The sequence below is a fragment of the Phodopus roborovskii genome, unplaced genomic scaffold (genome assembly GCF_943737965.1).
Source record: "Phodopus roborovskii unplaced genomic scaffold, PHOROB, whole genome shotgun sequence".
NCBI classification, from domain to species: Eukaryota; Metazoa; Chordata; class Mammalia; order Rodentia; family Cricetidae; genus Phodopus; species Phodopus roborovskii.
In genome coordinates, this window is record NW_026126482.1 from 13,167,765 (window position 1) to 13,195,192 (window position 27,428).

The window sequence follows — 27,428 nt, forward strand, 5'->3', positions numbered from 1 at the left end:
GTGTGTGCCTTTGGAGGTTTGCGCAGGACTTTGGGTATCTTCCATATTAGTGTCCACCTCCTGCTTAGAGACTGGCTCTCTCAGTGAACTGGTAGCTTGTTGTTTGGTTAGTCTAGGTTGGCCCATGTCTACCCCTCTAAGCTGGGTTACAGATGTGTAATTGTTGAGTTTTGCGGATTTGACCTCAGGTCCTTATGCTTGCAGAACAAGCACTCTTACCATGGTCCTAACTTCATGGTCCTAACATTCACTTAAACAAACAAACAAACAAACTATTAGGGTCTGTGTATCCTTGGTTGGCCTAGAACTCCCAGAAGTTTTCCTGTGTCTGTGTCTTTCTGGAATAAGGCATGTGCCACAATACCAGGCTTTGTTTTTGTTTTTTTTCTAGGGTTTTACTATATAGAATTGTCTGGTCTAGAACTTGCTATGCAGGCCAGGCTGGTCTTAAAGGTTCACACCACTACACTAACATACACTTTTTAAAATTAAATTTTAAAATTTTAAAATTAAAATATTTACTATGCTCTTTTATATAGCCAGAAACATTTCACTTTCAACATTTGGACCAATATCCATTTATTAAAATGTATTTTCTTATGCTGTTTTCTAGGGCCTCAATTTTTTTTTAATGTTTATGTGCATGAATCATTTGCCTGCATGTATGTATATGTACACCATGTGCATGTCTAGTGCCCACAAAGGCTAGTAGAAGGCATCAGATTACCCCAGGTAATAGATGGTTGTGAACTGTCATGTGGGTACTGGGAATCAAACTCTGGGTCTTTCAGAAGAGCAGCCAGTGTTCTTAACCACTGACCCAATCCTCTAGCTCTGAAAGGGCATACTTTTAGCAATCAACTGATTGCCTATTACTGCCTGTCATAGAGCAGTGAAGGGAATTAATGATTAGGGAGCCTTTGGGAAGCTTGCACTGGGTTAGAGAATGTTGAGGTGAATCTTCCATGTTAACATTTAGAACTTTTTTAATGCCATAAAATGATGTATTTGTGAAGACTTGTAAGTAGTTCTTAGCTAGGACTGACAGATGAGGTAGTTGGCAGTGTCATCAGAGCCCCCTCCCTGGCAGAGGGTGTTAGTTGGGGAGGGGGAGGCCAGGGATGCTGCTGACATTCTGCAGTGCCCGGAACAGCTGCTTGCAGTAGAGTTATCTAGTCTCAGATTCCAGTAGTGCCAAGTCAAGGAAACCCTGATGTGGCCAAATCCAAAGATTTGTAGAGCTTTTGGGGCCCTTGTATGCCAGGAAGAGGACTCAGAAGTAAAATGTGTGTGTGTGTGTGTGTACACACACACACACACACACACACACACATATACACATATATATTCTATCTTTAAGATAGTTTTAGATCTATATTACTCTTCATTTTAATTTACGGAAATTTATACTAATCAAAAGACGCTAATGCATACTACACATTCTGGCTTTAGTAAGCAATTAACTGTAGGAGTAAATATCAAAAGATTGTATATGAAGAAAGGCAGTTTAGAATAATTACGCTATTTTCTAGTGGGTTTGTTGGCAGAATTAAAAAAAAACAAGCAAACAAAACAAACAAAAAAATCCCCAAACCATTTACCAATTAGATATATAAATGAATCTGAGTTTGGGGCTGGAGCCATGGTTCAGTGGTTAGGAGCACATACCGCTATTGCAGAGGACCTGAGTTTTATTCCCAGCACCCACATCTAGCAGCTCTCAGCTCCAGGGCATCTGATCTCCCTCTGTCCTCCTCGCTCATGCATATACATGTTTACACAAATAATAATAATATCTTTAAAAATAAGTGAACCAGAGTTAGCGTACAATGTTTTAAAATTCTCCAGATGTCTGTGTAGCTTATTATTTATTTTGCTTTTTTCCCTCCCCTATGGAAAATAAGTTCTATGAGGATCTTGGGTGTCCTTCAGCAACAATCCTTGGCTTATTGTAGTTGTTCACAAATTACCTGCTGAGTGTGACACACCCAGACAACTGCTGTTTCCTCCTGTAGGCTGAGTGATAGGAGGAAGTAGAATTTCTTTTTAGCTCAGAGCCAGCGTTAATTCCAAAGGTGACTGACTGAGCTCATCCCAGCCACCTGGTGCTGGGTTTTATCTTGCAATAATCCTTTTATGCTTCTTAACTCAATATGTACTCAGTTGAGAAGGCAAAAGAGGGCTGTGCTGGTAAACTGGCTTCTGCTGTTTTCTTTCTTGTTGCTCCCAATTTGAGGCATGATGGGGGAAGTGTGGGCTGAGCTGCCATTGAAAGACAGCGTCCATGTGTGCCCTGGCCATTTGGTATTTAGTTTGCTGTTGTCTCAGAAAAAAAGCAAAGCAAAGCAAAACAAAACAAAAACGACAAAAAAAACCAAACTAATGTTTTGGGAAAGAATGGATTTCCCATGCCGTTGTCATTTTGCCAGTTAGTATGGTGCAGTAACAGGAGGTTCCAGCCAGAGGGCTGATCCCTTGAGGTCCAGTGTGGTCTTTTCTTTGGAACTAGAGCCCCTTCATGAAGAGCAGTGACAGGTCCACTGAGACAGCTTGGGGTTCTCTAGACCCTGCTCAGAGCACTTGCAAGCTGCTGGACCATAGGACTTGGCAAACATTGCTATGGTAAATTGTATCAATGTAAAATTCTTTTTTCTGAACTCTGAAAATTAAGTTTTGGCATTTCAAATTTTGTGGTGAATTTAAAATTTTACCATTTATCTATTTATTTAGAAACAAGATGTTGCTATGTTATACTTGAGACTTTAGCCAAGTCATTTGGAGATTTTTATAGTAAGCTATTTTAAATAGAATCCATGTGAAAATACTATGGATGTCTCTTATCAGGTTTTTTAATTTTAAAAAAATATAAAATTTAACTTACATTTCTTTTATATCTACTCCCTTGTTGTTGTTGTTGTTTTAATAAGGAAGGGAATGAAAACAATTTTATTGCCAAATAAACATTGACTCCAACTGCAGTCATGTAATAAGTAACCTGCTAAAGCAATTAAAAAAGAGAAAAAGAATGACACCCTTTGGTAGTCCAGAAAAGGCATTATATACATGCTTAATTGTCATATATCCACATGGAAATGAGGTTTGCATTTTTTATTAAGTAAAAAGTTACATCTTGGAGATAAGTGCCTGAGTCTTCTAAGACTATTAGGAATCGGGGTGATATCCATCTTTTATTATTAACTTTTTACAGTTGTAGTATGGTATACATATTTTGCCACCTTAACCATTTTTTGTGTATATGTGTGTAGTGTGCATTCTTATTTGAGCACATGTGTATGTGGACATGTGATGTTGAGTGTCATTTGTTACTGATCTTTACCTTCTGTGTTGAGGTACAGGGAGTCTCCCATTTGAACTCAAAGAGCTTCAGGATTCCACTAGTCTAGCTAGCCACCTTCTCCAGGAATCTCAGCTCTGGCTTCTAATCACTGGAATTATAGATGCCTACCCATATGCAAGTCAGGTGCTTTATCTGCTGAGCCCTCCCAGCCCCATGATAAACCTCTTTGGGGGAGCTGCTATGCTGCTTTCCACACTTGCTGTGCCACTTTATGCTCTTAACCCCCCTACTTGCTTGCCTATACTTCTTTTGTTTTTTGAGACAAGATTTCTCTGTGTAGTCCTGGCTGTCCTGGAACTAGCTCTGTAGACCAGGCTGGCCTTGAACTCACAGAGATTCCCCCTGCCTCTGCCTCCCAAGTGCTGGGGTTAAAGTTGTGCACCACCACTGCCTGGCTGCCTATACTTTTTATTAATTGTTTTTGAATAGTAGCGGTCCTACTGAGTATAGTTACTTGTGGTGTAGTTTGCATTTCCCTAATACCTGCCAAAGTTGTGCATCTTTTTTGGAGCCACTCCTTTTATTTCAAAGGAAGCATTGCTGTGTTCTGGCTAACTCAAATATTTTTCATTGCTCTTAGGGCCATTGCCTTCTTTTCTTATGGACTAAATGAGGTATGTAAGATCTGCTTGGTCAGTTATGACTGCAGTTTCTCTAGAGGGAGAGATAGGAGTGAATGCTATTACAGTTAATCTCTCCTTTAAAGTCAGAAACAATAACCCACCTCACCAGACTGCAACTGACAGTTGAGTTCCAGTTTGTGAGTTGGATGAGGGCAGGAACCACCTAATACTTGTTGACTGGACTTCCGTGGTCATACGTCAAAGCCTGGCCTTGTTTTGTCTTTTAAGCAGAAGAATTCAGGTTCATTTACATCCTCACGTGACCAGGCTAACTTGTATCTTCTCATATGGCTGGAGGATGGATTAATTCTTCCTTGAGCATTCTGAGAAGAGTTGTACACAGTGTTGTTTCTCTATGACATGTCCTGTTTACTTAAGAAGGGCCTGACACATTTCACATGTTTGTTACTTGAAATGATTTTGTGAGGTTCACATGTACTTTATGTGTCCAGTTGTCCTTGCTTCTCTGTGATGAAGACACAAGTACACCAATATTAAGTGGCCAGTTTTACCACCTGATTAGCAGAGTGGTTTCCCTGGAGTTTAGGAGTGAGTGGTAGTGCTGCCTCCAGGACTGCCCCAGTGTCTGCTCCTCTCAGTTAGCAGAGCAATTGATAGCTAATGTTGGAAACTTTAAATCATCGTTCTTTATAAAATCAGCTTTGACTTATTTGCCCTTCTTCTTAATTAGTGTGGGTGTTTTGCCTATATATGTGTCTGTGTACCACTTATGTGCCTGGTACCTATGGAAGCCAGAGAGGGCATTGGATTCCCTGGAACAGGAGTTATAGACAGTGTATGCCATTGTGTGGCTGCTGGGAACCAAATTCTGGTTCTCGGGAAGAGCAGCCAGTGATCTTAATTTCTGAGCCATCTCACCAGCTTCTTTTATATTATTTTTTAAAAAACATGTTTAACACCATAATTGACATTAAAAAAATTAGCTCAGAATTCTGTGTTAAGTTGATGGTAGAATAAAAATAGTTATCCTAAGTTAAGTAGAAGGTACTTCCTTGAGAGCTAAACGGGCACATTTTGCTGCCATTTAAACTTTTACTTGCTCTGTTTCTTGGGAGAGTATGTAGCTCCTACCTGCTGGCTCAGGTAGGCACCTGGTAGGGGTCACTGGCCTTGCACTCAGCTGGAAGTTTGTTCTTCTGGGTTTGTGCAGGAGTTTTGGAGTTTCACTAACTTGATAGGAAGCTGGCATCACTTCTCACAGAGCAGGTGACCTCAGTGGCTTCTGGCATAGGATTTCCAGTGGCGAAGCAGCTCAAATCCAAGGCTGATAACACCTTAGAGATAGATGGGGGTCTCTCTGTGAAGGCTCTTCTCAAAGTCACATCTCATAGGATCCTTTTATTTGTTTGTTTGTTTGTTTATCTTCAAGACAGGATTCTGTGTAGTCCTGGTTGTCTTGGAACTCACTCTATAGACCAGGTTGGCCTTGAACTCACAGAGATCCACCTGCCTCTGCAGAATTCTTTGTTCTCAACACTGGTTTTCAGATTAGCATTTAAAATAAAGTGTAGCTGGGTATGGCTATGCAGGCCTGTAACACCAGCACTTGGTAGGCTGAGGCAGGAGTATTGCCAGTGAGATCCTGCCTCAAAGCAAACAACACAATCCAGTGTATTAAAACGTGAACAAACCTTAGTAGTCCACCCCAACTCTAATTTGCAAATGATTAACAATACCTTAATTTTCCCACAAAAGCAAGCAAAGCCCTAAACCAATAGCTGGCTGCAATGGATTTATGAGTGGCTGCAGTGGATGTATTGGTGGCTGCAGTGAGTGGATGAGTGGCTGAAGTGGGTGGATGAGCCGAGGTCCCTGTCATTTGTAAAGACAGACTTCTGAAATGTTAAGAATCTGTCCAAAGTCCAGGAGAGAGAACCAGAGAGTGGGCAGCTTTCTAGTGGGACTTCCTTTTTTTCCTTTGTGGTAGTACTAGGATAGAACTGAGGGCTTGCACATGTTAGACCCTCACCCAGCCGCTGACCTGCTTCCTAACCCTTACCAGGTTCTTGTTTTTCTTTCTCTTACAAAGTTGTGCACACATAATTCCATTACCCTGATATGACTCTATTGGGTCTTTTCCTTTCCAGTCTGTTCCCACATACACAGTTTAGCTTAGCTATAATTAACATTATATTATGTTTTGGTATGATTAATGTTTTAATGAATCTTTTCTCAAGTTTTTCCACAAAACATTGTAGTGACTACCTGTTTCATAATTTTAAGTTTAGTTTTCTCCTGTAGGAGTTAGTATGATACTTCTTATGGTTCTAGCTTGGTAGATTTCTTTTTAGGCTATTTCCTGGAGTAATCGAAGAACATGAAGGCTTTACAGCTTTTAAAATATACTGCCTACTGTTTGACAATACTCAGAGCATTGGAAAGCTGGAAGTGAGACCCACGATCTGCTGACTCAGTCAGACCCCACTTCCCGGTCTTTGTTTTTACCTCATATCTGCAGACATGGCCTTGGGAACCCACCCAGAGCAGCCTCTCTTGCTTTGGGATGTAGCCACTTTCCTGCCCTGTAAAGCCCATAGTCTGGGAGCTCGGAGAGTGATGTATTCAGGAGTTGAGACTAGCCCTCCTGATTGCTAACCTTGGAGGTGAATCTGCTGTCAGTTTTCTGGAGCAAGGGTGCTGATAAACTGTCCACAATTAGAAACGTGGACCGCACAGATTGACTGCACCATTGCCTACAAGCTCACAAATCCTCTAGAACAAGTGGACACCTGTCTGCCCTAGGAATCCTTTAGGGAGGGCCTTTTACTGTAGAACCTCTTCAGAAGGGGACTCTGGGAAACAACTAGTGATTTCTATTAATTTAGCAATACCTTTTTTTTTAAACTTTAAAATTTCTATGGAAGAAAATTATTTGATTAAAGGTTTTGAACTAGACTAAGATTACCATTTCTTGATGGGATTAGTCTTAGAAAAAATTTCAGCTACTTTTGTTTCTAGATTAAGGGATGTGGTAAATTTCTCATATTCTAGGGAAAAGCATTACTTGACTAATTGTAGTTTTGCTTTTTTATTAAATTTTCTCCCTAAGAGAATTCAAAAGATTATTTTTCCTTTACTATTGTCACTAACGGTTTGCTTTACCTCTTGGTGAGATTTCATTACAACTAATTTCAGTGAGACCTGGAAACCACTTCCATTGTGAAAAGCCAGCAATGAGATTAGCTCAATGATGGCCACCACTGAGGAGACACAAATGTCTGTGTTCCTAAGGTGTAGTAGGGTAGCTGCTGGTCACCTGACCATTGGCTGCTGGAACTTACATCCATACATTAGGTTATAGTTCTAGAAATTTCAGGTTAAAGAGGAGGGCATGCATCTGGAGTTTTAACTGAGTTCCCCATGTAATTCTAGTTTCTAAAGTGCCGTCATTTGTTTTAGAAACAAATAGCTTTCTAGAATTTTAGTTGGACAGAGTTTGAGAGTTAACAAGAGAGGGTAATCAGTAGTTTGGGATTTGAAGCATCATTGCGTAAATAAAAAAACAATAAGATTTTAACTTTGTTTTTAACACTTCAGAGCAGTTTGCAGTGCTTGTGGGTATATATCTAGGACGCCAGTGACTCCAGAGGACTCTGAGGTGTCTTTCCTGGCTGCTCCTCAACAAACCTGCAGGAGGGGTTGCTGTGCACTGTCCACTGAGTTTGGTGGGAATGCAAAGTGAAAGTGTGTGGGCTCCTTTCTTCACAAATGTGGCAGCTAGCTTACAATCAGTCTGACTGGTAGTCCTGCTGCTACTTGCACAGGGACAGTTATCTTTAGGGTGCTCATGTGTACCCTGAGGCTCCCCTGTGATAATGACTCAATAGCATAGACTAGGAAACAGATAGTGCAGGCCTTTAAAGCAGAAAGTGTAGTGTTGCTTTCCAACACTTTAATGTACTTTGAAGAGATTGTGTTGGCTATGCATATGTGGGTGCCTTCTTTGTCATAGTCTTTCTGCTTTTATTTTTCTTTTTCACTTCCCCCTATCCCCTCCATTTTGCTTTCTTTTAAATACGGACTGTCACAGGGATTAGTCAGATTTGCCTGTTTTTGCTTGTTTTTCATCAAGGGTGAGTTTTGAATTGTCATGACTAGGAATTAATTTGCAGTCTAGATGGGATGGTGGGTTATTGACAGGTGACTTGAATTCAGTTTCCCTGCGAGATTCCTCTTGGAGTACTGTGCTACACACTTGGTCCTGGCACTTTTTGATCATTTGGATAATGTCTGTTTATGTCAGTAGCTCTTCAATGCTGTCGAGTACATCTGCCTATTGAGCCTGCTGCTGCATTTAGAGCCTGCATCTGATGGCATTTCCTTCTTTTTTGTGTGTGTAGGTTGCACAGAGCATTGAGGATCACCATCAAGAAGTGATTGGCTTCTGCAGAGAGAATGGTTTCCATGGCTTGGTGGCGTATGACTCTGATTATGCACTGTGCAACATCCCCTACTACTTCAGTGCCCACGCCCTGAAACTGAGCCGCAATGGGAAGAGTCTCACCACAAGCCAATATCTGATGCACGAAGTTGCCAAGCAACTGGACCTGAACCCAAATCGTTTTCCTATTTTTGCTGCTCTGTTAGGTAGGTGGAGTAGTGTGAAAACTGCTTTCTAAGGGGATGGTACAGTAAGCATACTGATGTATCTTTTGAAGATTTTCTGCCTGAATGCTTGAGTTTTGTATCTGTTGTTTGCATTTAAGAATGAAAGAATGGGCTGTTCAATTGCATTTTTATTTTATTTTTTTTGGATTTTTTTTCCCCCTAGTAATGTATTGTTTTTGTTTCTAAGCTTTTGTTTGAATGTTGTTCTATCCAGGCTGAAAAACTTACTCTGTGATAAACTACAAATTTTAGAAAAATAACATTTTTGAATCACATATGCTAACACATGCCCACTATGAAAGTATTAGTGGTCATCAAACTGGTAGCATAAATTATGTTTAAAAAAAGAAGAAATTCTGTGTCTAGCATTGTGGCACAAGCCTGTAATCCCAGCGTGAAGGAAATTGAGACAGGAGGGTCACTAGTTCATGACCAGCAAATGTTGAGACCCTGTCACAAAAAACAAATGGGTTTAAGAGATGACTCAGCAATTAGGAGTGAATTGCTCTTGTAGAGGACCTGAGTTCAGTTCCCAGCACCCACGATGGGTGGTACTTGCACACATATGTAAGTATTTCCACATAGAACACACATGTGCTGGAGAGATGGCTCAACACTTACTTCTCTTTGAGAGGATCTGGTTTCAGTTCCCAGCACCCACATGACAGCACACAACTGTCTCCAATTCTAGTTCCAGGGAATCTGACACTCTCACACAGACATATATGTAAGCAAAATGCCAATGCACATGAAATAAAACACAACATATAATTCAGATTGAATCTTTGATTGGAGATGGTTCAGAGCTTAAGAGCACTTACTGTTTTTGCAGAGGACCTCCATCCCCATCTGGCATCCAAATGGTAGCTCAGGAGCTCACAACTATCTATAACTCTAGTTCCAAGGGATCTAATGATCACTTCTTACCTGTGAGCACTGGTGCACATATGTACAGCACACATACATACCTATATACATAGATGTAGGCAAAACATACAATAAATTAGTTTAGAATTAGAAAAAAAAATCTTGCTGGGTGGTGGTGCACACCTTCAATCCCAGCACTTGGGGGTGGGGATATTTCTGAGTTTGGGGCCAGCCTGGTCTACAGAGTGAGTACTAGGACAGCCAAGACCACACAGAGAAACCCTGTCTCAGAAAGCTAAAAGGAAAAGAAAACCAGACAAAAAAACCCTTAAACACAAAGAACATATGCCACAGGGCTAAAGCATGCTATGATTGGCTTCCAGTGACCTTGTAGCAGAGGTTAAAAATCCCATGGAAGAATTGTTTTGCTGTTTCTCCAGAAAGGATATATTACTTAAGTACGTTTCAAGAGTTAACATGTACATGTACAAATTTTTTGTTTGTTTGCTTTTGTTTTTGATATAAGGTTTCTCTGTGTAGCCCTTGCTGTCCAGGAATTTGCTTTGTAGACCAGGCTGGGCTAAACTCATAGAGATCCTTCTGCCTCTGCCTCTGCCTCTGCCTCTGCCTCTGCCTCTGCCTCTGCCTCTTGTGTGCTAGGATTAAAGTCGTGCGCCACTGCCCAGCTACACTTGGGTGCCTTTTACTTTGTACCTGTCTTGTGTAGTTCCGTTCCTGTTAACTTACCCATCCTGTGTCTTTGCTATGTGTCAAGCTAACTTTTTTTTTTTTTTCTCTCCATAATTATACCCAAGTTTTTTTGGAGTGAGGTTTTCCTGTGACTTAACTCCTTGGTTCTCTGCTTTAGATACTCAGGACCCTTTGGGAAGCTGCCTGGTCTTTATCAAAGTTACTGTGCTTTCTGTGGAGTTAGCCCATTCTGGGAAATTAATTAGATTGTGGGTTATTTTTAGAAATTGCTAGTTTCCAGAAAGGTAGGTGTATATAGGTCAGTAGTATATAGTCTGCAGTGACATTCCTCTGGACAGTTGTCTACTTTTGTTGTTGCTGTCTCTCACTGGGACCTGGGGCTCATTAGTAAGCATAGGCTAGCTGGCTAGTGAGCCCTAAGGAGGATCCATGTGTATCTGGAGCAGGTACCCACATGCACCTGCGCCTCATGTTGGGATTATAAAGGTTGTGCCTTTATACATGTCTTTTTATGTGAGTTTTGGGGTTACGGCTTGGGTTTTCATGCTTGCAAGCTAAGCATTTGCCAACTGAGCTATCTCTGGCACCAGACTTTTATAAATAGTTTATAAATAGTTTTTTATAAATAGTTTTGTTTTTTACAAAACATTTTTATATTTTGTTGTATAATAGTAAAATATTACTTTTATAAGTTGTTTATTTAGATCTAATTACAAATATAATTTCTTAACAGAATTTTCCTGTTTTGAGATTTGGAAGATTAAAACATGAAATATATTATCAGAAGTCATAATGTAAAAGGATACTTTTTTGGATGTTAAAAGTATGTGTTGAGCTGGGCATGCATACTCAGCATTTAGAAGGCTGATATGGGACGATTGGGAATTTGAGGCCAGCCTGGGAACATTGACATGTCACCCAGTAGAGCTGTATAGCATCTTTTTTTTTATAGCCAGATAATGATGGCACACACCTTTAATCCTAGCACTTGGGAGGGAGGCAGACAGGTATTTCTCTGAGTTTGAGGCTGTCCTGGTCTACAGAGCTAGCTGCAAGCCAGCCAGGACTGTTATGCAAAGAAACCCTGTCTTGGCCCTTAAACTCCCCCCACCCCAAACCTATTTTATTACAAAAGTTGGTAGGTAGGTGCCACATTATGTAGATGATCAGAGTTTACTTAAGTGCTAAGCAAAATGAGTTTTACCTAGAATTTGACATATAAATACTTGATTTTCTGTTCAAGAAATACTTAATATATTTCTTTGTGATACTATCAACTCATACTTTTCAAGATAATTATATTAGAAATTTGGAAATAAGTGAAGAAAACAATCCATAATAATACTTTAGCTAGGTTTGTATATCCCTGTTATTTGGAAGAATGAGGCAAGAAGATCATATATCTAAGTCCTGTTGGGCAATTAGTAAGGCCCTGTGACAAGACAAAAAAGTAAAAAAGGGCTTGGGGATGCAGCTTAGTGGTAGAGTGATGTCAGCCCTGTGTTTAGTTCTCAATAAATAGCAACAACAACAACAAAAAAAGGGGGGGGAATTATCCAGTTAATTTGAGGCATAGAATCTAGTCTGTTTAAGAAGTTTAGGCAAATTATATGCAAATTATGAGTAAGATTATTTATTTTAGATTTGTAAGAATTTCATTGTCTTTAAAGCTATTTTCTTTTCTGTAATAGAAAGTGCAGCTATTCAGAATTTTATTTTAGGAAGGTTGAATGGAATAATCATTTAAATGTTTGAGGTGAGTTTTTACAAAGTCCATTACTGATACTGGAATTAACTTTATATTTTCTTAAGTTGAATCCTTAAAATAACTCTGAGACTTGGTTATTTTACAATAAAATTTCTATGCAGTTCATTAACAGCAATAAGCAGCACAGAGCCCAGTTGTGTGCACAGCTGGGGCTTATCTGTATTGAAATGGCTATCCTGGGGTTTGCACTGTGTGTTTGGGATAAGATGCTGTAGCAGTGATGCAAAGGTTTCAATTTGCCTATTAGGTAGTTAATGAATCTGATGCTTTGATTGCGGGAAGTGATTAAACGATAATGCAAATATCACAGAGTTATCTAGGAGGTTACCACTTTTAAATTGCAATCAGTGTACCAGCACCCTCTAGATGTTAGTGTTTCAGACACTCAAACCTGCTTGAGAGTAGGATACCCTTTGAGAATGTAGTTCTCACTCGTAAAGTGGGCATAGCCCTAGAGGTACGACAGACAGCTCAGATATTGTAGTCTGTGCTCTGTCACAGATAGTTGTAGGTGGTGATTCATGCTATAACACAGTTGTTTAATCTTCCTAGGGAAGATTTTATAACCACAGACTCCACATCTGGCTATGTAATTGTCAAGTAATTTCGAACCACAGGTGTTTCAGGAACACATGAACACTTAGGTCTGGTCCCTGTGTGACTTCCTGGAGTTCTGGACTGACTTTTTGCATACTACTGGGAAGTTGCTTTGGTGTGGAGCACTGTGAAGTTCTTAGTGTAAATGATGTCCAAACTCTACTGAAAATTCACTAGGTGCTTGAGTCAGCTGAAATGGCTGCCAGATATGTGTGTTGCTTCATTGTTGTATAATGTGAAGAAATGTTTGTTTCTGCTTGAAAGGTGAATGTGTGTTTTCCAGCATATAGTGATGTAGAAGTTTCCCTATGTCACAGATAATTATGACTTTTACATTATCCACATTTATGTTCTAGGAAATCACATACTACCTGATGAGGATCTGGCTTCCTTTCACTGGAGTTTACTTGGTCCAGAGCATCCACTCGCCTCACTGAAGGTACAGACATTGCTTGGTTTTCCAGCATTTGACTCACCACTGTGACTTTGCTATTGCATGAATAATGCATTCTGGACTTTACTGAAGGAGGGGGCATTCTGTGTGGGCATCAGTGTCTTGTTTGGGACTCACCTTGAGATCTGCTCTATAGTAATAAGCTTCCTTCTTTGTTCTCACACATTCCTTCAAAACCACCTTCAAAGAATGTCCTGTGTATCACAAAAAGAAATCTTTGAGATGCAGTTTTTATAGATGAACATTTTTACTTAAAATACTAATTTTTTTGATAGGTAATGTCATCTGTCACTTAAATCAACATCTTTTAGTACAGCCTGAGAATTTCATAACTCTTACCTTTCTACGGTTATGAAATAGTCTAATGAAATGCTTCTTGAATGATGGGAGAATGGTTCATTTGCACTGGTTATTAACATGTTTTCTTACTCATTCCCCTTTTGGTTCTCTTCGTTTGTGGTAGTGATGAACCTCAGAAAGGCAGCATTTCACCAGGGTGTTCTGAAGCGAGATTGGTGTGGGCATGAGGGCACTAGCTGGCACCTGTCAGTGACACTTGACTGCCATTATCACTTGTTAGGTGTCTTGGGAAATGCAAAGTTAGGGACTTGGACACTGTGTCACTTCCATCTTTGGGACCAGCTTCCTTAGAGTCAAGGGAAAAGATAGAGTGGGTGGTTTCCAGAGGTGTGCCACAAAATCTAGGTCACTTACAGTGACCCTTCCTGCCATGAACAGTTGTAATTGCTGTTCAGTTTCAAATAGGAGTTTTTCTTTCATAGCATTATTATTGATTTCCTGAAGGGAAATCTGTCAAAAAAAAAAAGGGGGGGGTTTCCTTTTTTTGTTTCTTGCTGCTCGGAAGTTCTTTTTCCTCTCTCATCTGCACGCTTTGAAATAGTCTGTTTTTACCGCTCTTGGTTAGGATTGCCTTCAACTTCTCTTGAAAGTGAATTTCCCCTTCCTTCTAGAAATCCCTTGTTTTCCTTTTGCTTTTTGTGCTCTCCAGAGAAAAGCTTTCCCTTTGCTGTTGGGGTGGAGTGTCTCCTATGTGTCCTAGGAGTGGGGACAGGACCTGATGTCCTGATTCTTGAGTGCTTGATGATGGCCAGTGGAGTAGAGGCTGTGCTGGGCTCTAGATGCTGCACCTGTGCATTTTGGTCCATATCAGTGGGGAAATTCATGGACACTTGCCGTAGGGGATTTGAGACCTCCCACTATATGCATAAATAGTTACATGTTTGGCTGAGCTGCCTTTGTTTGCGTTCCATAAGCCTAATGTGAAGAATAATTTGAAGGATTGTTGGGAAACCAGCTTAGTAAGAGTATGTAATGCTGAAAGAAGAAAAAGATGTTTGTCCACATAGCCATCGTCTTGTTGACATTTTCCTATAAATTATATAGACATGTCTGTGTCTTGTTTTAACTCAGACTGTTTGGAAATGGAAATGAGTTGCAGTTGTCACAGCACTTCTCCTGTGCATATTTCTGTCAAACTGCATCATTACACCTGCCACTGAGGACGTCATCCCAGTGTATTAACAACCAGGAACAAAACTCCCAAATAGAAATTTGAGTATTAGGTCTATCTTGTGTTTTGCTTTAAAAAAGACTTTTTTTTTTTTTTTTTGTGATGTTGGGAGGAAAATGTGGAGGAGTTTAGGGGAAGTATTGGAGGGGAAGGAATGAGAGATGAGTTGGATCCAAATACATTTTAAGTATGAATATTAAGTAATAAACTTTTTATATTTACTATTTATATGTGTATGCTCATTCATACACACTCATCTCTTGGAGATGTCGAAGGACAAGTTGGAGGAGTTGCTTTCTCTGGAGATTGGATTTAGGTTGTCTTGAGGCCGGCAGCATGTTAGCCCTGCTGAGTGTCCCTGCTGGCCCCACTTTGAAGTTTTCCAACCATCCAGCCAGTGCTCTTAACCATTGAGCCATTTCTCTAGCTGTTGTTGGCCACTTTTGATGTTTGGATTTCTTTGTAGGCACTTTCTGTGTATAGCACTGTCTGTCCATGCTTTTTAGGTGAGGATGGGCTTCCTGTCATAATGTTATCTAGAAGAGGGGCTTGTTCATCCATGGAGTGAGTGAGGACCTCATGTGATAGGTCTGTGGTAGGACTGGGTAGCAGAGTGTAATACTTCTGAGAACCCTGGAGAAGTCCAGGAGGAAGGGTGCAAAGGGAGGCTCCAGGCTAGTGTTTGTGCCTTCTGTGCTTGCCTTGCAATGTTCTAGTTTCATCTGAAATAACAGTGTAATGACAATAACTCATGTCCTGTCTTGTTGAGTCCATGACCCTGACTCTGTTCCAGACCAGGTGGACTCCATCACTTTCTGCTCAGGACTCACCTTACTCTGAAAGTCAGGACAGTGCTGGGGCAAGTGACATTCAATGCTGCTTTCTAATCTCTTCCCGGCCAGCACCGCTGTTAACACTATATCCACAAACTGCAGGTTCCGGTGCAGTTCTGTTCCCTAGAGAAAATTAATATTTAAGACTAGACCACGGGTGTAGGGATGTAGTCAGTATAGAGTGCTTCTATCCTTGACACTGTGTGGTTGTATGGATTTAGTGCAGACACGGATTTTCAAGACTACACTTAGGTCAGAAATGGAGGGTGTACCAGCCCAGATTTGTGGGCTTACTGGCTTCTTCAAGTTTCTGGCTTAGGCCTTGTCCAGGTTGGCCTCTCTTGTTGGTCTTTTGGGACTAGCCTTTTTCCTCAGTGAGACATTGCCTTTCCCATGGGCTGTGTTTAATATGGTTTTCTGTATAGGATTCCCCTTACTGTCTTAACTTGATCAGGCTCAGACTCAGGCTCAGGCACAGCTGGCTCCCATATGCAGTTCTCCAGGAGTCCTGTCTTCCTACCAATAACTGCTGTTTTACAATGTAGATAGAACTCACATTCAGAGCTGTGTAACCATCACAGCCTATTTTTGTTAACTCCAGAAGAAATGTTGTATTTACTAATATACCTCAATTGCTGGATGATGATAAACTCTGTCTCTTCATTATGAATAGAATCAGACACCACACCATTTTTGCATTTGTTTCTTTCACTTGACACAATACTTTTAGGGTTTGCTGATACTGTGGCATGTCTCATTCCTTCCCAGGGCTGGATGACACCCAATTGTACATAATATTATGCCACATTTTGTTTGCTTGCCAGTCTATTGACTTTTAGGTTGTTTATACTTTATGTTGATTATAAATTTTATTATAAGCCATAGGTGGCGCACAACTTTAATCCTAGCACTCAGGAGGCAGATGCAGGTGGATTTCTGTGAGTTTGAGGCCAGCCTGGTCTACCGAGCAAGTTCTAGGACAGCCAGGGCTGTTACACAGAGAAATCCTGTCTCAAAAAAATAAAAAGAAAAACCACGAAGATTTAAAAAAAAAATTTAAATAATACATTCTATTATGAACACATTGGCACGCTTTTTTTTTATACATTTCTTCATTTCTCCTCAGTGTCGAGGCTGTGTGCTGATTCTATGCTTAGTGTTTTGAGTTCATCACACCGTTTCCTGCTATGTAGTAGCTGTACAATTTCTGTGCCCTAGCAGCATGTGGAAGGTTACTTGTTACTGTCTCTTCTTGTATTTAGTTACCCTAGTGGTTAATGAGGCCTTCAGTTTGTTTTCAAGTTGACTTTCTCTAATGGCTAATGATGTTGCACATTTTTTCCTATGCTCATTGGCCATTTCCCTGTCTCCTTTGGGTGAAGGTCTACTTGGATCCTTTGCCATTTTTAAATTCAGTTATTTATCTTCATCAAATTAAAACAGATTTTATACTTAGACACAAGATTTGCAAATGTTTTGTCTGTTTTGATTTTTGAAATAGAGTGAGTTTAGTTAGCTTCCCACTTTCCATCCTCCAGCCTCGGCCCTCTCCAGTGCTGGGATTATAGGCGTGGACCTCCATGCTGAGCCTGTTGTTGCCATTTTCTCCTTCTCAGTGGTGTCTTACTTATCACTAACTTGGTTACACTTTGTCACTTGCCCTGTCACCTGCTATAGCCCTTGGGCCTCAGTGGGCCTCAGTTTAGTGCAGACATCCAGTTTGCACCTTTGGCCCTCCTGTAGTCTAGTGCAGTCTCCTGTCTCTAGAGCCAAGAACCCGGTTTTGTTTTCTAGAAGTTTCATTATAACAAATGAATATCCATGTGCAAAAATGAGAATATTAACATTAGAAGAAAGTAGTCTGTAGGTAATGGTGCACACCTTTAATCCCAGCACTTGGCTGTCTGAGTTTGAGGCCAGCCTGAACAAAGAGTTCCAGGACAGCAAGGACTGTTGACATAGAGAAACCCTGTCTCAAAAAACAAACACCTCACAAAACTAAACAGAAAACAAAAAACATGCACCACCATCCCCCCATTAGAAGAAAATCTTTGTAACTGTCAATTACACAGACTTAGTTAAGAGAATGAAAAACAACCAAGAGAAAAAGTGTTTGCAAAGTAGAATGTGTCTAATAAAGGATTTGCATCCAGAATACATGGAGAATGACACAAGGGTCAGATAAAGCCCAGTGTGACAATGGACATAGGTTTGGGTCAGGCATTTTACAGAGTGCTCACAGGGTACACAAGAGGTACTGCAATGTCATTGGATGATACAAGTTAAAGCAATTATGGCCACTTCTGACACAGTATGGTGGGCTGAATGAAGGTGACAGGGGAACAGTGTCAAGCAGTTGCAGCTCTGCGCCTGTGGAGTGTGGCATCCAAAGAACAGTCACATTGAGGGCAGGATGGTGGCTTCCTGTAAGTTAGAAACCCAGCAGTCTCATTCCTGAGCAGTTATACTAGAGAAATACAAACACCATATTCACACAAACTCCTACCTAAGTGTTCATAGTAGCTTATTAACTGCCTCAGCCTAGAGATAATTCTTACTAAAAGATGATTGTTAGGAGTAGTTTGCCGGCCAGCCTGGTCCCACAGCTGTGTTAGCCCCAAATAACACACAGAGACATTGTATTAGATATAAAGCTGTTGGCTTGTTACTAGTTTCTTTTTTGGCTAGCTCTGTCTTTATTAACCCATTTCTATTAATCTAAATGTTTCCATGTGGTCTTATCCTACAGGAGTGTCTGGACCTCTTCTCTCAAGTCACTACGACTTGACTCCCGTCTACTACATTTCCCAGAATCCTCCTTGTCTCCTAGGCCCACCTACCTTGCTTTCCTATTGGTCAACAGGGCTTTATTCATTAACCAATAAGAGAAAGATATTTACAGAATGACATCTCCCATCAGATGATGGATGGATAAACAGCCACAAAAGGAGCACAGTTAGATGTTGGTAATATACACAGATCCCAGCAGCATTATCTGCAGACCCAAAGGAAATAGATGTGGTTGCTTTCTTGTGAATCAGTAGAGAAGACAACTTGCTTTGAAAATGACCTGGAAGCATTCAGACTAATCAAAGCAGGAGGAGTACAATTTCTTATAAAATACAAATATTTAATACGGATGCTATTACATAATCTCTAATAGCACATTTTAATATTTTCCAAAACAAAATATCGAAGGAATACTTAGCAGCAAGAGAATTGATACAAAATTGCAGTTTGTTTCAAGCAAAACAAACATGTGGCTTGATTTTAATTTTGCTTCATGCATTCAGTATTTGGATTTTTTAAACTGTTAGGTTTTCTGAAAACTTTTGTAAGAAAATGTTTAAAGTCACAAACTGTTGTTTCCCTTGTAATCAGTATACCATCAAGTATAGCATTGTGGTATCAAGTGTGCCCATCTTTTACTTTAATAGCAACTTAAAACAGTTTAATGAGCACTTAATTTGCAATTTTACTAAAGCTAGGTATCTTGCTGATTTGTATTGATTGGAAAAACTGGTATAATAAATTGCTCTCCTCGTCCACTTACCAACACACACACAGAATCTGTTGAGCTACAAAGCTATTTACTGTTTCACAGGCTTCAATTCATAAATAGCTTTGTTTTTCTGATTTCTGCCTAAATAATGAAAAGTATGCAAATGGCTAAGAATCATATTCTAGACGAGGAGAAGTGCCCGTATGAATGGTGCCTTTTTCCTGAACCGCAAGTGCTGACATTTTCTTTATTTCTCATTTTCAGCCAAGTCTCTTCCATCCCAGGCTGAGGCACTCATTCTTTGTGTTAACTGTTCGGTGTATTAATGTGCTTCTCTGTTTTGTGGCCAGCCTAATGTTGAAGTTCTTTTTCCTTAAGATGTACCATGTATGTGAGTGATGGTGTGGTACCGTGGTGCAGGACCCAAACAATGGATGGCATTCTGTTTGGGTGTACATTGTGAGGTTTCATACACAGGATAAATGGGCATCCACAGTTGTTTTATGTAAAAGCAAATAAAGAAAAGGAAACGTTTGAAGAAGAGTTTTGAAGTAGTGAGAATTGGTAATTTCAACACTTAGGAGGCTGAGGCAGCAAAAGCATGAGTTTGAGGATAAGGCTGTGTATTGAGAGCCCTGTATAATAAGTTTCGGGTTAGCCTGAGCTACATTGGGAGATCCTGTCTCTAAAAGGGGAGTGGAAAGAATATCTTAACACACACAAAGAAATTCTATTCTGGATGAGGAGCTGAGACCACTTAGAATTGAGGCAGTGTCTGTCTGAAAGTGGAGCAGTGGTTTTGACCCAAAGAAGAAAGTATGTCTGATTAAAACAAAATTGCTGTCTCAATATCTGACACCAGAACCAGTGCATTGATTCCCCCTAGGGCTTTGTGGAAAGCAGCATGCCTATTAGCTTTATGTGCATTGGGAACTGTCAGGGAGATTGGCCCTGAACCTCATCCTGCCCAGAAACATTATATTTGTATTGTGAAAGTTAAACTACCAAGTTATCCTTTCTACTAATGAGCTTTAGAAAGCTTTGGGAGGTTGGGGTTTTTTGTTGTTGGTTTTTTGTCAGTGATATTCATGAGTCTTAGGTTATAATGGAAATATCTGAATACTGTGGTATGGTAGGCTTAACAACTGGACTATAATATGTGACATTATTTAAATGTATAGCTCAAGTAATAAAAACCCAGAAACAGATATTGGGGTTCACACTGGAGATCAGAGAAGCAAAGCAGCCAAGCCTCCAGAGAGCTCTTACCTCTACCAAGACTGGGTCAATCCTGTCCTCAATGTGGCTGGAGGCTCATTGTTAGCTCTGACACCCCGCTCCTGTTTTATATACCTCTCTAGTGCTGGAATTAAAGGTGTGTACCACCACTGCCTGGTCTCTATGGCTGTGGCTAGCTTTGCATTCTGATCTGCAGGCAATCTGTATTAGATCATAAATTATATATTTCCACAATCCCCCTCTTTTGTCTAATACAAAAAAGAAGGCTAAAACTAATATAAGAAAAAAAAACCATATGCAATAAGTACAATTACCGTATATCAACAATGTCCAGTCCATTTGCATTTAACAAATGCAGGGAAAATACCCCATAATCTACCCAATTTTGGTGAGTCCAAAGTCTTGTACCTAATTTACTTCTATTTTAATTTGCATTATCAAATTGTCTTTTAATGTCTCTCAACCTTTTACACTTTATACCTCTTTAGTGAGTTTCTTTTCTGAGTCTGGTAAACAAGAAAAACTATAGCTACACTAACTAGTCTTCAACTCCCTTAGAGACCGGAGAAGGAAATAATTATTAACTGAGAAAGCAGGAAGTGTGAGAAAGTGACTTCCGGGGGGGGGGGGAGTGAGAAATGACAAAAACAGCAGGCTGTCTGGACAGCTGTCCAAGGTTCTTCTGCAATATTGGGGCATCCTTCTTTAGCTTATAGGCCTAGAATATTCAACAGACTTTTCTGTGAAGCAGGATTTTTGAAGGATTGCACCATTTTGTTTTGGCAAAGTAGGACAGTCACTCTTTTGTGTCCTGCTTGTCCAGTTTGTATAGCATACTGTCAGCAGTCAAGGCAAAGACACTTTCTTGCCCAGTTTACCTTTGCCACAAAGAAAGTGAACTCCATGTGGAGATTCTTCAGAGCCCATCCATCATCTTCTCAGAAGTAGATTGGTGCTGCCAGGAGCAGACATGCCTCATTGTCTCTTAAAAAACGAACCTGTGTTACTAAAAACATCTTAAATGCCATATTCTGTAGATCTCTGAAGTGTTTGAAGATGATCTGTATTTCTAAAATACCTGTTTCACCATGAAAACATACCTAATGTGACAAGTTTGATTGTAATAGGTGACTTATTAGTACCTGCATTTCCTTATTATTTTATATAGTTGACAATAATAACTTTCAGGACTAGAAATTGCATTACATTTTTAAATGGACTGTGTAGGTACAATACTTTGAACAAGATTAGAAACATATATACAGTATGTTTTAACCAAATTAATTTTAAATTCGTATCAATACACAAAATTTGTGTTCAATATCCAAAATCCAATCTAATGTAAAATATATAAAGCTAGTAGCTGCTTTTTAAAAGTAGATTCAGTAATCTACCTTTTTATCCCATCATATCAGTATCCACCTTTTTTCTTTTTAAAATAAGAACCTTTTATCTGATCTCCTTTGTTTAGCCTTTTTCCTGACCATTACCCATAACAACTTGTAAACAGTCCCCCAAAACAATGACAAATATCCATAACCCAACGAGATACCAAAAACCACCTACCCCACCTCTTGGGAATGTGGGCATTATGTTCTTCATTACTTCCTGCAGTGTGTGTGGGGAAATGGCATCTTTACGGGATCCCAAAAAGAAAAGACAAAATTGGTTTAATTGTCAAGTCCTGAGAGAGGTAACTGTATCATTTTTGTCCAGTCTCTGCATAATGGGAGAGTGCAGAGCTTGTCTCAGGTCCTGGCTAGAGTAGTCTGTGAGGCTGGACCATCTTAGTTAGCCACCTTGAAATTGTTCTGAGCAGTGTCTGTGAGGCTAGATCATCTCCGCTGACCACCTTGATCTTGTTCTGGGCAGTGTCTGTGATGCTGGATCATCTCAGCTAGCCACCTTGGAATTGTTATGAACAGTTTGTAGTCCAAAGCAGATCTTTAGTTGGTGTTGTTCAGCTTAACAGTGTTATCATAGTCCCGGTGAAATTGTCACCTGTGGGATTCCATCTTCTTTTTGGAGACTTCAAAAAATAGCATTAGGTCAGATTATTCCTTTTCTTGGTAATTTTTTTTCCCAGTAGTTCTCCCTTCTTCTTTAGATGGTTATTTGTCCAAAAATGTCTTTAAACTCCTCAAGATGTTTGAAAGATGAAAACAAAACCCTTGCCCACTCCTAACTTTGGGAGGTTCCTTATGTAATCTTTATTAATTTTGATTTATGGTTTCTCCTGAAATTTTTGTTTCATCTTCTAAAGCTCTTCTATAATCCAGAACAATATGGTTTCTTACAATAGGCATTAGGTTCTTTAATTGCTCTAGGGAGGAGTTTCATCACAACGACAGGAAATGACTGAACCAGATTTGGCATGGGGCCTGCAAGAGGCCCCTTGAGAAGTATCCTGACAGTAAAGGATTACCTTGAATGTCTCTTGCTGGTCTATGTTCATTAGTTCAGTGCCTGCCTTTGTCACACCTTTTCATAATCCAGAAAGGGGGGTGATGTTCTGCTTGGATTATGCTTAGAGAAAGCATTGTTTCTTGGACACCCTGTTTACGGTCACCTTTTAAGGTGACTTTGTTTGCCTTTAAAAGCTTAATTATCCTTTTGCATTGAGAATTACCATTTTTAAGCCAAAGATTCAATCATTATTTGTCTAGCTTCTGAATCTGGTATCATTTTATTTACTGCTGATGCCAATCTCTGTAAGAAATCCTTGAAGGCTTCCTTTGAATCCTGCATAACTTTAGTAAATGACTCAATTTTCTTTCCTACTTCTCCAGTTCTGTCCCAAGCATTCTAAGCTGCTGCATGGCATAAAGCCAGGTGTGGTCATCATATGGAGATTGCCTTTCTATAGTAGCATAATTTTCTCCAAGGAGTTGGTCTTGGGAGATTTCCATACCTCTATCTAGCCTTATGCCTCTGCTCAATATTATTAGTCTCTTCCCTGAACCAGGGTGCCCCATTGTAATTGTGGACCAGACTCTTAAGAGAGCATTAACCAAGTCTATCCAGTCTTTAGGGATAATTCTATTACAAACTGACCATGAGTTTAACATCTGCTTTACAAATGATGAATGCATGCCATATTAGACTTCTGCTTCCTTGAATATCTTTAAAGCTAACATTGGCACAAGAGTCCAATTATGTCTTACAGAGACTATCATTTGACAATTCATATAAGGTTACTGTATGTATTAAGGTTGGTTGTCTGGAAACCTTAGGCTGTTCCTCTCTAACCTTATAATGTAATGCTAAAACTGGTTCTCCATTAAATTCCTCTATCTGAATTTGATTATCTCTATGATCTGATCTGCTTTAAGAAGTTTTACCAAAGCCTGTATCTTGGCACTTATATCACCAACTTTTTTAGAGATAAACCAAGAATTATCAAACCAACAACAAAGATAGTCAAAATGACAATTAACAGTATGTCAGTTCTGGTTAAGTTGATCATACCTCCATTTAGTTTTTACATTTTTAAATTTTTAAATCATGCATTGTATAACCATACAGAACCCAACTCTCCATTGTAATAGTGTTTCCTTTTTTTTTTTTTTTTTTTTTTTTTTTAATGTGGGGGAAAATTCTCTTGACTAATTCCTTTCTTTAAGAATCCCCAGTTGTCTTACCAAATTTGCCAACAGTGTCAGTGAACTGTGAGGGGTAGCACATCTGATCAGAGAACTAGCTTGTGGCCATGAGCTCCGAGTGGCAGCTTGAGATGGTCTGTAGGGAAAGCGGGGGTCTGGTGCTGTCTGTCTGAAAAACTGTAAGTGGGACTGTGTGCCAAAATCACATGTGAATACTGCCTGAAAGCAAGGCCAGCTGGGCATGTAAGTCCTGTGGGTTTTGGAGCCCAAGTGCTTCTGGGGGTGGCAGCTGAAGATTATTTAGAGAGGCTACAACAGGAAAATCCCAGTATTGGTCAAAGACTGGGGGAGGGGGGAAACCTAGCTGGCTGGGCAAATACTCCAGCATGAACCCCGCCTGCAGCTTTGAAGCTCTGGCCTGGGCTACAGGCAAGTGGCTCTTTGAATTTGTTCCCCATACGTTGGGTGCCAAACAGACACTTATCCCAGGATTTGTCTCTGAGTTTATATTTTTCTTAATACAAACAAGAATTTAGAGCTGTGCCACGTAGTTGAGACTGGGCCTACAGGGTTATATGCGATGAATAAATGAATAAATGCAGGTGCCATTGGTATTTTGTCTTCTCTGGAAGAGATTATTTACTTTATGCTTCAATTGTTGTTAGTGTATTGTTTCTTAGCTTCCTTGAGATGTCCCCAAATCAGTGATTGTAAAGAATCAGGATCTCTGGCTGTAGAACTAGCTCCCTTCCAAGATCCCTCTAAGAACCCCATGATGTAGCATGATGTAGTTGCTAGAGCAGCCTGTAGTGTAAGTATCATTCTTCACTGGCCACCACCTTATGGATATCTCTACATCCATCCCTAGGAAGAATGAAAGCAGCCCCAGAGCTGCAGCTGCTTGGTGGTACAGATGGCATAGGCACAGTGTCTGTAAGGAATGCAGCCAGCCAGTGCCTGCCCAGCCCTGGTGCCTGGGTTTCTTAGAGAATCTTTTTTTTTTTTTTTTTTTAAATTCAAATTAAATGTTGTATTATTTACTTTCTATTGCTTTGATAGAGTACCTTGACAAAAAGCAACTTTGGGGGAGGAAGGGATCATTTTGGCTTATAGTTGCAGAGTGCATCATGGCATGGAAGGCATGGCAGCAAGAACAGGAGGCTGGCTGATCATATTTCAGCTGTACACGGGCAGCAGAGAGAGAGCAAGCAGGCCAAGGGAGGCAGTAAAATCAAGCCTGTTCCCAGTGATCTACTTCTCTTAGTGAGGCTTCTCCTCCTAAGGTTCTGTCACCCTCTTCAACAGTATGACCAGCTGGGGACCGAGTGTGTGTTTAGGGAGCAGGGTCGTTTCATAGTCACAAAAAGGTCAAAGGACAGAGCTTATGTTGGGTGGCATAGGGCTTGGAGTGTTGTCTGCTGATTCGCTCACTGTAATCTGTCATTTGGGGCTACCCTGGTAGGTCACTGATTCTAGTGTGATGGTTCTGTTATAGCTACCTGTCACAGATGTATGGAAGATTATTACAGCACAAAGTTTTCAGTAGTACATGATTCATTTGGGGAAAACATAATGCTAAAAATGAAAATTCACATTGTGAGATTTCCCAGCCCCATCCCCAGACAGTCTCTGTGTAGCTCTAGGTGCCCTGGAACTCTGTACAGGCTGACCTTGAACTCAGAGATGCTCTTGTCTCTGCCTCTTGAATGCTGGAATTGAAGGCCTGTGCCATCACCCAGCTCACATGAGAATTTTATGCTTAGGTAATTATCATTTTTACCAAAATAATATTGTCTATTATCTAACTTTCTTGCATGGAAGCATAAGATGGGTAAAATCCTGTGGATCTTTTATACCTCCCTCCTTTTTTGAGCAAAGCAAATGATTTACAGTGAAATCCTCCACAATTTCATGACACTTGACCATAAACAATTTTTAATGAAGCAGAAGTCATCCACTCTCCGCAGAAACAGAATAGTTGTTTCCAACTTCAGAGTTGCTGGAGTCTGTTTGGCCTTTTGTTTTTCCTAACCTTATGTTTTACGCTCAGCCACTGTAAAGATTGTGGATATACTCACTGAACCATCTGTTCTGGTCAGGACTCTTGAGGCAGCAGCCTCAGGGGTGGCAAGTGACAACAAGGAGGCCTCAGGCACCAGCCACAGGGCTGCCTTTGCTCTTGAAAGAGGCAACCAGGAAACCATTCTATACCCAGCGACTTCTTGAGTTACTCTCATATGTATAAGTCATCTAAAATAACCAGCATTTCAGATACTGTGTCTGGTATTTGAGTGGCCAGCTAGCCACAAACACACCTGTAGGGTTGATCCTGCGCATTACAGGTTGAAGCCAGGTCATCAGGACACTCTCCTCCATCTGCCAGCCCACATGCTGCCCTTCCTGATGGGACACTCAGCTGTGAATAAGGTGCCCAAGTGTCTGTTAGCAGGAACATGGAATGGTGTGGGTTAGCTTTCTGTCCTGGCTTTACTTCCCTGGCTGCTGTGGGGCCCCTCACTTGCCTTGTCTGGGGTTGATGGAACACCCCATAGGAGGCGGTCACACTTGGGGAGCACTCATGCTATTTCCCCTGAACCAGAGTCTACAAAAGAGTATTGCTCTTATGGGTGAAGACCAACGATCCACATGGAAAAATTCCACTTTTTTTTTTCTTTTTTTTTCTTTTTTTGGAAATGTAATGTAGCTTTGGAAATTTTTGAAGTAATCTCAAAATATAGATGCATGTATTTTCCACTTTATTTAAGGCTAAACTTTTTTTAAATTTATTCCCTTCCCCATACACACATACACCTGTTTTTTTTTTTTTTTTTTAAATACAAATATTATCTCAGTGTTAGAGATCCTAGAAGTCACTGGGCTAAAATCAAGATATAAAAGGCCTGTGTTCATCTGCAGTCTCCAGAGCAAATTCTCCCTGGACTTTTCCAGCAACTACTCCCATTCTTTGGCCTTTGACTCCCTTCTCTGTCATCAAACCCAGCAATGGCAGGTCTTGTCTTTCTTGTGCCACCTCACAGACAAGTGTCTTGCACATAGAGAACCCTGTGATTATCCTCTGCCCACCCACACAGTCCAAGACAGTATTTTATTTTAACAGTGTCGGTGCAGGTTCTGGGTAACAGAATGGTGACAGTAGTGGGACTAGAGTTCTGCCTACCCAAGGCTCTTCTCAGGTGGTTTTGCTTTCTTTCTAACCTACTAACTGGCCTTCTTCTCGTAGCAGCTGTTCTTGGATAATGAGAGACCCCACTCTCATTATTGGATAGTAGACTGACTGCGTTCTCTAGTCCTCTCTTTTCAAACGTGCCCTTCAGCGGGCAGTGGTGCTGATGTTGTCAAGTTCATAGAGAAACTTGGTGGGTGTTAGTCAGTCCCATGGTGACTGAGTTTATCTGTCAAGTTTCAGGAAGCCTAGAGTGCAACTTCAAAGATCACACCATGCTGGCCTAATCTCTTGATACAGAGGAAGCTAATGGCTTCTGGTGGGACTGCTGAGTTCGTGGGATTTAGGTCCTGTTTTCACAGTGCTGAGGGATGAACACCCATCTCTGCCCTTTCAGCCTCATGGCGTTTGAGCAGGTGCATTGTGTTTTTTCATCTGAAAGAAGAAGCTGGCTGTAGTGCCAGCCATTTTAGAAGACCCCAGCCAGGATCTAATGGGTGGGAGGTAAGCAGGTCCTAGCAGGAGCCCAG

General features: G+C 40.5%; 1 protein-coding gene across 1 annotated transcript in view; it reads left to right on the plus strand.

The window, feature by feature from the left end:
• The window catches only part of Fam120a (family with sequence similarity 120A), an 86,775-nt gene that overhangs the window by 8,319 nt on the left and 51,028 nt on the right, over window positions 1-27,428 (plus strand). The window contains exons 2-3 of the mRNA XM_051194317.1: window positions 8,343-8,589; window positions 12,910-12,992. Of these exons, the coding sequence (XP_051050274.1) occupies window positions 8,343-8,589; window positions 12,910-12,992 (330 nt within the window). The remainder of the gene's footprint in view (window positions 1-8,342; window positions 8,590-12,909; window positions 12,993-27,428) is intronic.